The 12,250-nt window shown below is 39.6% G+C and overlaps 1 protein-coding gene and 1 long non-coding RNA gene across 3 annotated transcripts in view; one reads left to right on the top strand and one right to left on the bottom strand.

The window, feature by feature from the left end:
* Window positions 1-12,250, top strand: part of RFTN2 (raftlin family member 2) — an 84,131-nt gene that overhangs the window by 24,668 nt on the left and 47,213 nt on the right. For both annotated transcript variants that reach the window (XM_066344874.1, XM_066344875.1), the window contains exons 2-3: window positions 6,544-6,727; window positions 8,706-8,820. In XM_066344874.1, the coding sequence (XP_066200971.1) occupies window positions 6,544-6,727; window positions 8,706-8,820 (299 nt within the window). The remainder of the gene's footprint in view (window positions 1-6,543; window positions 6,728-8,705; window positions 8,821-12,250) is intronic.
* Window positions 3,932-10,451, bottom strand: LOC136378252 (uncharacterized). The gene is made up of 3 exons (XR_010746592.1): window positions 10,372-10,451; window positions 8,999-9,190; window positions 3,932-3,991 (listed from the first exon to the last, which is right to left on the bottom strand). It is a non-coding gene; the product is annotated as an uncharacterized lncRNA (long non-coding RNA).

Here is a 12,250-nt window from a genome sequence, read left to right as displayed (position 1 = left end):
ATGATGTTCTATCCACTGCACCACCAGGCAGGGCTCAGTTAGTTTTTAAATATTTCTTAAGCACTTACTGTAATTGTCATGGCTATGCTGAGTGCTATTTATCAAATACAGAGACATCAAGGTAGGAGAACATTTACACATGAGACAGTTAAATAATTAACATAGAGCACTGGGGCCAAAACAAACTTGATCTTTACATAAGTTTGGTAAGATATGTTTATTAGTACTGATGTACAATATTTTTTCCTTTATAAATTGTCTTTCTCAGTTTGTAATCCTCCTGAAGCTCCCTTTGTGAGTTTGTGAGCTTCATGCATTAAAATTTATTTTGTTTTGTTTCAAGAACTAACATTACTTTATCAAGAGGGCAGGAGACTGTAGATTAGATCAGAAAAGCTAGATTTATTCCATCAAAACAAAATTTCTCTTACATATCCAGAGAATAGGGTGTTCCTTAGAATTACATTCTCTACCTGAACAGGGTCCTCTTTAAGCACCAGTGTTATTCTGTTATAGGTACCTTCTTGGTGATAGTTTTTAACATGGTAAATAAACCCTCTTTTGAAAACCATGTACTGAAACAATACAGTGGAGGGAATGATTTTCATTATCAATTTGGGCCAATGAAGTGTGGAAAGCTCTTTAAGTGACCTCAGACTGTCAAGTTTTTATAGTTCTTTTATATAGTTTATAATTCATTTTATTCCCTCTAATATCATCTGTCCCCTTAGCTGTTATCAGAATGCCCCTGCTATTTTTAACCGAGTGGGTCTCCAAACCTCCACCCAATGACTTAGCATTGGACATGAGATGCTTTTAAGTCGTACACACAGACACAGAATTTAATAACATTGAAACACATAGATAGAAAGTTGTGTGCTATTCAATTCTTTTTAAGCCTTCCAGTTTAGAGTTATATCTTTGACACCTCTCTAATGATTAATTTTCCTTTTCAACAAAGAGCAGTGCTATGGCTCAGAGTCTTTGGCAGATAACAGTATCTAGGTAAAGTCTAATGTGTTTTCTTTTATTGTATTTATTTGTATGGTAATTGATTCTGTTTTTATGGGTATACAAGAGATAAATTCTTTTTGATATAAATGTCAGTTTATTACAATGCACGAATTAAACTATGCCTTACTATTTTGTTTTATAACTTAGTAATTTTATTTTAACCATCTTAACCATTCTTTAATGTACAGGTCAGTGTTACTAAGTACATACACATTTTTGGGCAACCATCACCTATCTCCAGATAATAATAATCGTTAATGATGAAGGGGGTGTTATACAACTAAATAGCCAAATACGGTTGACTCTTAAACAACACAGCTATTGGGGTGCTGAACCTCCAAACACACACAGTTGAAAAATTCATGTATAACTTTTGACTCCCCCCAAAAATTAACTACTAATAGTCTACTATTAACCAGAAGCCTTACCAGTAGCATAAACAGTCAATTAACACATATTCTGTATATTTTAGGCATTACATACTGTTTTCATACAATAAAGTAAGCCAGAGAAAAGAAAACATCAGAAAGAAAAAATACATTGACAAAATTTATTGAAAAAAATCTGCCCATAAGTGGATTTCAAATCTGCGTTGTTCAAGGGTCAACTGTAATATTACTAACTGCTGAGCATCTGGTGAGAATACAGAATAATTTAAATATTTTCAAATATTCTATATTTAATAACAACTTAAGTGCTTCTTTGAACTCATGATATGTTTCTCATGTGTCAGCCACTGTACTACCCCACTCTCTGGGAAAGTGACAAGATCTCAGAGAACAGGCAGGACATCAGGCTGCCTAAAGTGCTCTGAACTCTAACCCAGGGCTCCAGGAGAGAGGGAGAGGGGACTGTTCCCAACCCTCAGTTCTTTTTTTATCTTTTTTTATCTTTTTTTTTTTTTTTTGAGATAGAGAGGGTGGTAGAGAGAGAGATACAGGAAGGGAAAGAGATGAGAAGCATCAACTCATAATTGAGACACTTTAATTGTTCATTGATTGCTTTTTCATATGTCCATTGACGGGGTTGGGGGACTCTAGCCAAGCCAGTGACCCCCTGGTCAAGCCAGCGACCTTGGGCTTCAAACCAGTGACCTTTGGGGTCAATCCAGCGACCCCGTGCTCAAGCTGGATGAACCCATGCTCAAGCCAGTGACCTTGGGGTTCAAATCTGGGTCCTCAGTGATCCAAGGAGTCACTTCATTGACCCCTTACTCAAGCCAGTGACCATGGGGTCGTGATCCCATGCTCAAGCTGGCAACCTGGTGGTTTCCAACCTAGGACCTCAGCATCCCAGGTCCACGCTCTATCCACAAACCACCACCGGGCAGGCCCAACCCTAAGTTCTTGATTCCTGGGATTTCCTTGTAAGCAATGCTACCAGAGTAGACTGGCTGAGACACTATAGGACCTAACAGCAACTCCAACTAGCCAGAGAGAGAAGCCAGGCGAACAAGAGCCAGAAGCAACCCCCAAACCACAGGCTCATTCTCTGTCTGGGGTGCAATCCTCTCCTAAATTGTTATCCAGACCTCAAGATGGAGCTGATTATACCCAGCGTAGCTCCACCTCTCATTACTTTTTACCTTATTTGAAACATGGGTTTTGTATTTTCTTTCCATTGTACTGTCATTAACCAGAGGAACCTAAAGGCGGGCCTCAAGCGAGAGCCGTCTGAAGTGAGAATGGCCTTTCATTCTACCCGGTTGTATTCTCTCTAAGTTCTTGACCACTTTCACTTTTATAGCCAAAAGATAACAATTGTACAATGCTGCCTATGTGTTCTTTCCCTGTTGTGTCTCTCTTTTTGAAGGCCTAGATAACCTGTCTGATTTTTTCTAAATTTTATGACCCTTTTTTTTTATTCCCACTAACTAACTTGATGGCTTTTCCTCCTTTCTGTAATAATTTCACCTCAATTCCCCTTATGAATGGTAATCCCCACTTAACATAATGTCCTAGGAAAATGGCAGGCATAGAAAGAGGAACGAGGTAGGTTTCTTGTCCTTAAGGGACTCTTAGTGGAACAGCAGAGTGAAGCATAGAAATAATGAACCGTGACACAGTCCATTAAGGGAAGTAGCGGCACGCACAGCACAGAGGAGTGACTGACTCAGGCCCGGGGGAGCAGGGCAGGAAGCAGCGTGCAGCTCCAGGACTCCAGCAGCTCGGGCCTGACGAAGCAGACATGCAAGAAGGACAGAGCAAAGGCTGAAACATAGGCAGGGGCCAGACGATGAGCCTCTTTTGTATCATGCTATAGCATTTCCACATTCTCCAATAAGTCCATTAAATATTGAAATTTTCTTTAAAACTTTGTAGGATTCGTATATAGTTCTAAAAAATAAGTTTATGTTCATTCCTAGTCTTAACAGTTTATTCTGTTTAATAGTTTTCCGGTACCTTTATTTGGAAATCAGCGTTGACAGTTAAAATACTGAAAAATGGTAGAACTCTACCTAACCAGGTGATGGCATAGTAGATGGAGCATTGGCCTGGGACACTGGACTCAGGTTCGAACCCTGAGGTCACCAGCTTGAGCGTGGGCTCATAGGGCTTGAGCATGGGCTCACCAGCTTGAGCACAGGGTCGCCAACTTGACCCTATCTATGGTCACTGGGTCAGTGGTTTGAGCCCAAAGGTCACTGACTTGAGCAAGGGGTCACTGGCTTGGCTGGACAAACCCCCCCAAGCAAGGCACATACAAAAAAGCTATCAATGAACAACTAAAGTGCCACAACTATGAGTTGATGCCTCTCATCTCTCTCCCTACCTGTCTGTCTGTCTCTGTCTGTCCCTCTCTATATCTCTCTATCTATCTATCCCTCTCGCTAAAAAAAAAAAAAAAAAAAATTAAAAAGAAAACAATCCAATGACTCACAGAGTAATTGCCACACACTGGGCAGAACTGGGTTGTTCTGCAATGAAACTCAGCTGTGTCTTCAAAGTCCAGGGTCATTCTCTGGTTTTTTTCATTCCTATTCATATTGATGAAGAAAATAGATTATAAATAGATTACTTTAAATCCAAAAGAGGATAAAAACTTGAGGAGATAGATTCGTCTTGTTATATATAACTTTTCCACTGAGTGCTATACTTTTGTTGGAGAAGTTAGCAGGAATACCCATAGATGACTGATTTCAGTCTGTCACGTGGACATGGGTGTGCAAGGAGGAGGGGATTTCCTCTGACCCTTCTCCCCTGTCTGCTTCCTAACCTCTTTCCTGTATTCAGGCTGTTAGCAGCAGTTCTGTGCTGGACGTCACTGTCCACACCGACAGAGGGCCAACAGCCAGCACTGCCCATACCTAGAATTAATTTTATATGTTTTGTTACTCAAAAGATATTCAAACCGCAGGCCTTTTTCTAGATATTAATTCTCGATTGTTTTCCAGAAAATAAGAAATTACAGAAAGCTATTTTTTAAATTAATACTGCTGGAACGCTAAGAACATTTTCCCAAGTAACACACCCTATTTCTTTTACTAAAAACTGTACTGATTGTACTATTGTATAGTTTCTAAAGATTTACTTTGCTTCAAGGGGATGGTTGAGTTGCATATCAAGTATACCGGTACATTTAAATTTCCTATACATTTAGAATTCCTACTTATTAAAAAGAACTTCTGAATACCATTACTTTTTCAATTTAACATTTTTTTACATTTATATAAGTGCCATAAGACATCATATTTTTGTCCCTGGCCAGGTAGCTCAGTCAGTTGGAGTATTGTCCTGATGCTCCAAGGTTGCAGGTTTGATCCCAGTCAGGGCATATATAAGAGTCAACGAGCCCTGGCCAGTTGGCTCAGTGGTAGAGCGTCGGCCTAGCATGCAGGAGTCCTGGGTTCAATTCCCGGCCAGGGCACAAAGGAGAAGCACCCGTCTGCTTCTCCACCCTTACCCCTCTCCTTCCTCTCTGTCTATCTCTTCCCCTCCCGCAGCCAAGGCTCCATTGGAGCAAAGTTGGCCTGGGCCCTGAGGGTGGCTCTGTGGCCTCTGCCTCAGGCACTAGAATGGCTCTGATTGTGACAGAGTGATGCCCCAGATGGGCAGAGCATCGCCCTCTGGTGGGCATGCTGGGTGGATCCCGGTAGGGCACATGCGGGAGTCTGTCTGAATACCTCTCCATTTCCAACTTCAGAAAAATACAAAAAAAATTTTTTTTAATTAATTAAATAAATAAATAAATAAATAAAGAGTCAACCAATGAAGGCAACAACAAATTGATGGAACAACAAATTGTTTCTCTCTTTTCCCTTCTTCCCTCTCTAAAAGTCAATAAATTAAATGAAATCTTATTTTTAGCTTTCCAGAAAAACTTAAAACGTGGTTTAAAAGTGTAGTTGGAAATGATAATTCTTACTTAGCAAATACCATTTCTCCCATTTTTAATTTTTAGATTTGTATAAATTTTTAAGAAATTATACATCTCATCTTGTTCAGAATCATAAAAGCAATTAGCTCTTCAACTTAATATTGTTTCTCTTATGTATGTCTTCACTATTAATGGAAATATTGTCAAGTGAAATCCTAAGAAATAAAGCTGCCTTAATTGAAAAAAAGTAAACATATAAAGCATTACCATATTTTTCGCTCCACACTTTTTTTTCCCCAAAAGTGAAGGGGGAAATACCTGTGCGTCTTAAGGAGTGAATGTTCTTTTTTTTTTTTTTAGCTGCTGCAGGTTCCCAACAACTAGAAGAGTATTTGAATTATTAAAGTCTCTTCTCATTTGTTAATGACAGTGCTAATGGTGTTGATACTGCTGTTGAGTTTACATTGTTTAAATATTATTATGGTATATTTTATTAAATATTTTAACACACCATTTGGTTCAGAATATTTTTTTTCTTATTTTCCTCCTTTAAACCCGAGGTATGTCCTATGGAGCAAAAAACACGGTATATTTTTACTTTTGGGGGGGTTGTTTATTTTTTTTTGTATTTTTCCGAAGCTGGAAACGGGGAGGCATTCAGACAGACTCCCACATGCGCCCGACCAGGATCCACCCGGCATGCCCACCAGGGGGCGATGCTCTGCCCATCTGGGGCGTTGCTCTGCTGCAACCAGAGCCATTCTAGCGCCTGAGGCAGAGGCCATGGAGCCATCCTCAGTGCCCGGGCCAACTTTGCTCCAATGGATCCTTGGCTGCGGGAGGGGAAGAGAGAGACAGAGAGGAAGGAGAGGGGTAGGGGTGGAGAAGCAGATGGGCGCTTCTCCTGTGTTCCCTGGCTGGGAATCGAACCCAGGATGCCAGACTGATGCTCTACCACTGAGCCAACTGGCCAGGGCCTATATTTTTACTTTAAGATGTATTGGTAATATTATATATCTACCAGTTCATAAGGTTACTGGTCTTTTTCGGAAATTAATTTAGAAAATATATAATACATGATAGTATAAATTTATTTAAAATTAAGTCATATAGCTATGTTTCCTACTCATTAGTATTATCACATGTAAGTAGAAATAATATATTATTCAATTTTATGAATGTACAAATTTCTCTTTGTATTTGATATTTCAGCTTCACCAAACCCAGAAGTCATCAAGATAAATTCAATTCCTGATATAGTAACAAAAGTGGAAGATTACTATCTTAAAGGATATATTGTTGGGGCTATTCATCCTGTCATACAACCTGTGCGGCAGCGAAAACACCTACCTGCGAGTTATCTATACAGGGTGGTGCTGTCACGCTTAAAGTTAAGGTAAGCCTGCTGCTCAGAAACAGTCACCTGAAGAAGCTGTTGAGAACGGCAGTTTTCTTTGGCCAAAAGAATGGAAAGTTTGAACAAAGTAATAGAAATAAAGGATAAGTAGGGCTTTGGGTTTAAGACACGTTTTACAGCAGCTGAATTGGACTGGGGACAGAAACTTACGTTTCCTTCCGTAAAACTCCTCATTGATTTTAGCCCCTTGCAGACAGACAGGTGCTACTGAGGGCATCAGTGAACAAAGGGGAAGGGAAACAGACGGGAGCAGCACCTGGAAGCTCCTACCGCACCCTCAGCAGCTGAGCGGGGAGCAGTTAGTGACAAGTCCCACCTCTGGGCCAGCGGAGCTGGCTGGACTGATGAAATCCACTTTCTCTGAGCATTTCTTTGAACTGTCCTATATTATTTTATTAACAGTGGCCACAGAAACCATCCTTGCCTTCTAAAACATTTACTTCAGAAGGCGTGCATGCCAGATTCTCACAAATTGGATAAACCTCTTACCAGCTTGTTCTGAAAAATAGGATGTAAAAGCCACCTATTTTAGTTCTGTTGTTTTTTTTAACTTTTAAAAATAGCTACTTTCCCAAACAATACCACAACCATTTTTGCCAACCTAGCTTATACGTTTGATAGTTTTCAAATACTGTTTCTTCTTCCAATGAAGAATGAAAATAACTAGACCAATTTTCTTTGACTAATACATTACGTTTGTTGTTTTTTTTTTTTAAACAACTCTTCATCTATATCAAAACCACTTCAAAGATCAGGGTAAAAACTGTGTTTTCTCTTTATAGTAATGGACTAATACATCACCCACTTACAGCATGAAAGGGCTAAGCAGAGAAGAGAAAATGAGTTAAAAAAAGAGAGGAAACAGGAATATTGAAGAAAAAGAGGTTTTTAAAAAAAATGTAGGCCCTGGCCGGTTGGCTCAGGGGTAGAGCGTCGGCCTGGCGTGAGGGGGACCCGGGTTCGATTCCCGGACAGGGCACATAGGAGAAACGTCCATTTGCTTCTCCACCCCCCCCCCTTCCTCTCTGTCTCTCTCTTCCCCTCCCGCAGCCAAGGCTCCATTGGAGCAAAGATGGCCCAGGCGCTGGGGATGGCTCCTTGGCCGCTGCCCCAGGCGCTAGAGTGGCTCTGGTCACGGCAGAGCGACGCCTTGGAGGGGCAGAGCATCGCCCCCTGGTGGGCAGAGCTTCGCCCCTGGTGGGCGTGCCGGGTGGATCCCGGTCGGGCGCATGCGGGAGTCTGTCTGACTGTCTCTCCCCGTTTCCAGCTTCAGAAAAATAAAAGGGAAAAAAAAATGTAGGTGTGCTTGTAAGGGATACTATCTGCTGCTGCGTTAGGGCCCACTTGTTCGTGTCCCAGAGGCTGTACACAGGCTTCAGCCTTCACTCCGATGTGGGCCTCATCAGACGTTTGCTAGTCCAATCATTCCTAAGCAAGCATGCCATTTTATCACACAGTAGTAACACTTATTTCTTAATTACAGCTTTATAAACCGTGTATACACTATTTTGTTCTCTGTTGGCATTACTTAAAATAGACTCAGTAGTGCCCTGACAAGGCTAAGAATAAGTAAGTGTTAAAGAGCAGGAAAGAAAGAAGAGGAAAAAATACAGGGTAGTATTCATCTGCCTTAGAATAAGATTTTTGCTTGTGCTTTTGTACAATAATGAGGTATAACAGCGATCTAAAATCATTTCTTATAACTTTTGTTAAAATAACAGACATGAAAATTTTCTTTCATATTAAATTAGAAATTAATTGAGATTTAAATTAAGAAGATTTAAATTAATACAAGTTTCTGGTATTTTTGCATAAGAAGACAAACATTGGGCTTGAAATAACAACAAAGAAATTATTGCCTCGACCTTACTTGCAAGTTGCTCACTCGTTTTCAAATGAGCATATTAGCTTAAAATTGGCAATTGGCTTCCAACCCTGACTATATTCTCTGTTACAGCCCAAAGCATCCAGCAGCACCCAGTGGACAAAGACGACCACGACTTGTGATTGAGGAATGTCCTCTAGCTTATGAGACACAAACAAATGACATTGCAAAAGAACTGATAGAAAAGGTACTAAATGTATACATTTTTTCATGGGGTATTGATAAACATTTGATATTTCTTCATTAATTTCCTTTCTTGCTTTTGAAAAGAACAAGAAAATAATAGGTCATTTGTTCTACCATAATTTAAAACAGATTGAAGCATGTATACTAAATTGTACAGAATTAGAAACAGAAACACAGACCTGACTGGTGGTGGCTCAGTGGATAGAGCATCAACCTGGGACACTGAAGTTCCAGGCTCAAAACCTGAAGTCACCGACTTGAACGCTGGCTTATCTGGCTTGAGTGCAGGCTCACCATCTGGAGCACAGCATCATCGAGATGATCCCAAGGTCGCTGGCTTGAGCAAGGGGTCACTGGCTCAGCTGGAGCCCCTGGTCAAGGCACATATGAGAAAGCAATCAATGAACAACTAAGGTGTCGCAACTACAAGTTGACGCCCCTCATCCTTCCCCCTTTCTGTCTCTTTCTTGCTAAAAAAATAATAATAATAATTAAACAAATAATTAAAAACAGAAATACAGACTAGTGAAACAAAATGGGAGTCCCAGAAATAATTTTATACACATAGAAGTTTTTAAATAAACCTGATGAAATAAAAGAGGGGAACAAACATTACTTAAGTGCTCCTGGGATAGTGGGCAGTATTTCTGTAGGAGATACATGCCACAGATTTCAATTGAGATAAAGATATATATTTTAAATGAGAGGAGGGGAGATAGTAATAGAGACTCTCACGTGCATCTCAACCAGGATCAACCCAGCAACCCCCTTCTGGGGCTGATGCTCAATAAACTGAGCTATTTTTAGGGCCTGAGGCTGATGTGCTGGGACCAACCGAGCTATCCTCAGCACCTGGGCCAATGCTCGAACCATTTGAGCCACTGACAGTGGGAGGGGAAGAGGGAGAGAAAGAAGAGAGGATGGGGGAGAGAAGCAGATGGTCGCTTAAGAGATCATTTTTAAGCCTGACCAGGCAATGGCACAGTGGATAGAGCATCAGACTGGGACGGAGACAACTCAGGTTCGAAACCCTGAGGTCACTGGCTTGAGCATGGGCTCATCTGGCTTGAGCATGGGCTCACCAACTTGAGTGCAGCGTCACTGGCTTGAGCATGGGATCATAGACATGATCCCATGGTGACTGGCTTGAGCCCAAAGGTCACTGGCTTGAAGCCCAAGGTTTCTGGCTTGAGCAAGGGGTTGGTCACTGTGCTGCAGCCCCCCACCCCAGTCAAGGCACATATAAGAAAGCAATCAATGAACAACTAAGGTGCTGCAATGGAGAATTGATGCTTCTCATCTCTCTCCTTCCCGTCTGTCCCTATCTATCCCTCTCTCTGTCTCTCTCTGTCTCTGTCACACAAAAAATTTTTAAAAAAATAATTTTTAAGTATAAAAAATCTGGAAGAAAATGAAAAAGTAGACAAATTCAATTATAAATAGATTGAGGAATTTGAGTTTAGTATATAAATACAACATACACTAGGAAAATGAAGCTTTAAAGAAAGAATCCGGGGGAAATCTGTAACAAAAGTGTCCTATGGTGCCTGACCTGTGGTGGCGCAGTGGATAAAGCGTTGACCTGGAAATGCTGAGGTCGCCGGTTTGAAACCCTGGACTTGCCTGGTCAAGGCACATATGGGAGTTGATGCTTCCAGCTCCTCCCCCCTTCTCTCTGTCTCTCTCTCCTCTCTCTCCTCTCTAAAAATGAATAAATAAAATTTAAAAAAAAAACTAATTTGAAAAAAAGAAAAGTGTCCTATGGCAATTTGGTTTCAGACTATATATGAAATGAATACAAATGCATCAAAGTGAGGTTCAGTCCTGAATGAACAGACAGAATCCATAAACAGAGAATGCAAAAGAAAACACAAATAATAAAGAGATATTTGGCAAAAGTTCAATGTAATTGATAATTTTTAATGTAAAAATAACTGAGAATTAATACCTCACCAGTATTAAATGAGAAATTAAATTGAAAGCATTAAATCTAGTGTTGGAAGAGCTTTAAGAAAAATTCCCATATTGCAACTGACATTGTAAAAAAAATTAGTACAGTGTGCCTGCATATCAATTTGGTAATAAAAATTATCAATCCCATTTTACTTTGTGACTCAGTAATTTTCTCTCTAGGAATCTGTTCCAAGAAATTAATGAAGAAGGAAAAAAGTCATTTCTATACAAATTCATTATAATCAACAGTGAAAAGGGGGCCAAATTCTCAGTAATTGGAAAACTGAGAAGGAAGCAGTGGTATAACAAACAATACAATGGGATATTTTATGGTTGTTAAACATGAGAACTATATTGACTGTCATAAAACCTAGTTGAAACTTAAATGAAAAACACAATATATATACATATTGATGAAAATCAAGAAAAATATATACCCTTATAGGTTTCCTAGACAAACGAGCTTTTATAGTGAAAGTTTTCTTTTTAGTTGCACTAACATATTTGTAAGGTTTTAGCTTTTATTTAAATGAGTACAACTGAAAACCTAAGGCATTTCCTTTCCAGTAAGAAACTGTGGACATTGTAAACAACTGTGTGTGTAAGATCGCCTGTGGTTTGCATATAGCTAGTTATAGCTGCTAATGATATTTCCCATGTTGGTATAAAGTCACCATTCAATAAGGTTTTTCAGGAACACTCTTTGAGACTAGATTTTTATAAATAAGTTACACATACTGTTTACTACTACTATTCTGGGAAATTTCTATTTTTTTCTGGGAATAAGTCCACAATAAAACATTTCTTTTGAAAACAAAAATGTAACTACTAATTTATTAGTAGATCACCATCAGAGCTCTTGTTTTGCATTTGATTTCCTGGAGATAGTTAAAGATCTATTCAAACAGGAAAGTGCTGTTATTTCAGCAATTGGAGTAATGGGGTTATTTCATAAAGAGAAAAGCTTCAGGAAACATAGCACAGGAGATATTTGAACGTTGTCCCATATGTGAACAAGAGCAATAGATGAATGCCTAGTGTTATTCTTGAACGGCTGCCTGGTATAAAGAGTTGGCTGTTGAACAGCTAGATTTTAAGTCATTTCAATGTTATATCAGTGCTTGCTCTATTTTTAAAATTAGGTATCCAACTGTTTTCCCCTGGATTTTCAAGTAAAAATAACATTGGAAAATATCAATCCTCCAACTTAAAAAGTGGAAAAAACTAAATAATACAGTCTATTTGTTACCAGACTTTGCCAGATAAAGCTTTCCAGTAGTAGAAAAAGCCTTCTGCAGAATGCCAGCCAGGTCAAGGATGCTTCCTTACCGCCTCCCTCTCTTCACAGGACGCCTGACATAAAGGACAAGTGATTATTTTTAAGGTCTAGTGCATGTTACAATGTCAGTATGTTAACTTATACGAGTAAATAAATGATATTGTATCAGCACAGTCCTTTGTCCTAGCTCACACACCCA

This window comes from Saccopteryx leptura, chromosome 7 (assembly GCF_036850995.1).
Source record: "Saccopteryx leptura isolate mSacLep1 chromosome 7, mSacLep1_pri_phased_curated, whole genome shotgun sequence".
NCBI classification, from domain to species: Eukaryota; Metazoa; Chordata; class Mammalia; order Chiroptera; family Emballonuridae; genus Saccopteryx; species Saccopteryx leptura.
Note: the sequence above shows the minus strand (reverse complement) of the source record. Positions and strands in the feature narration are given on the sequence as shown.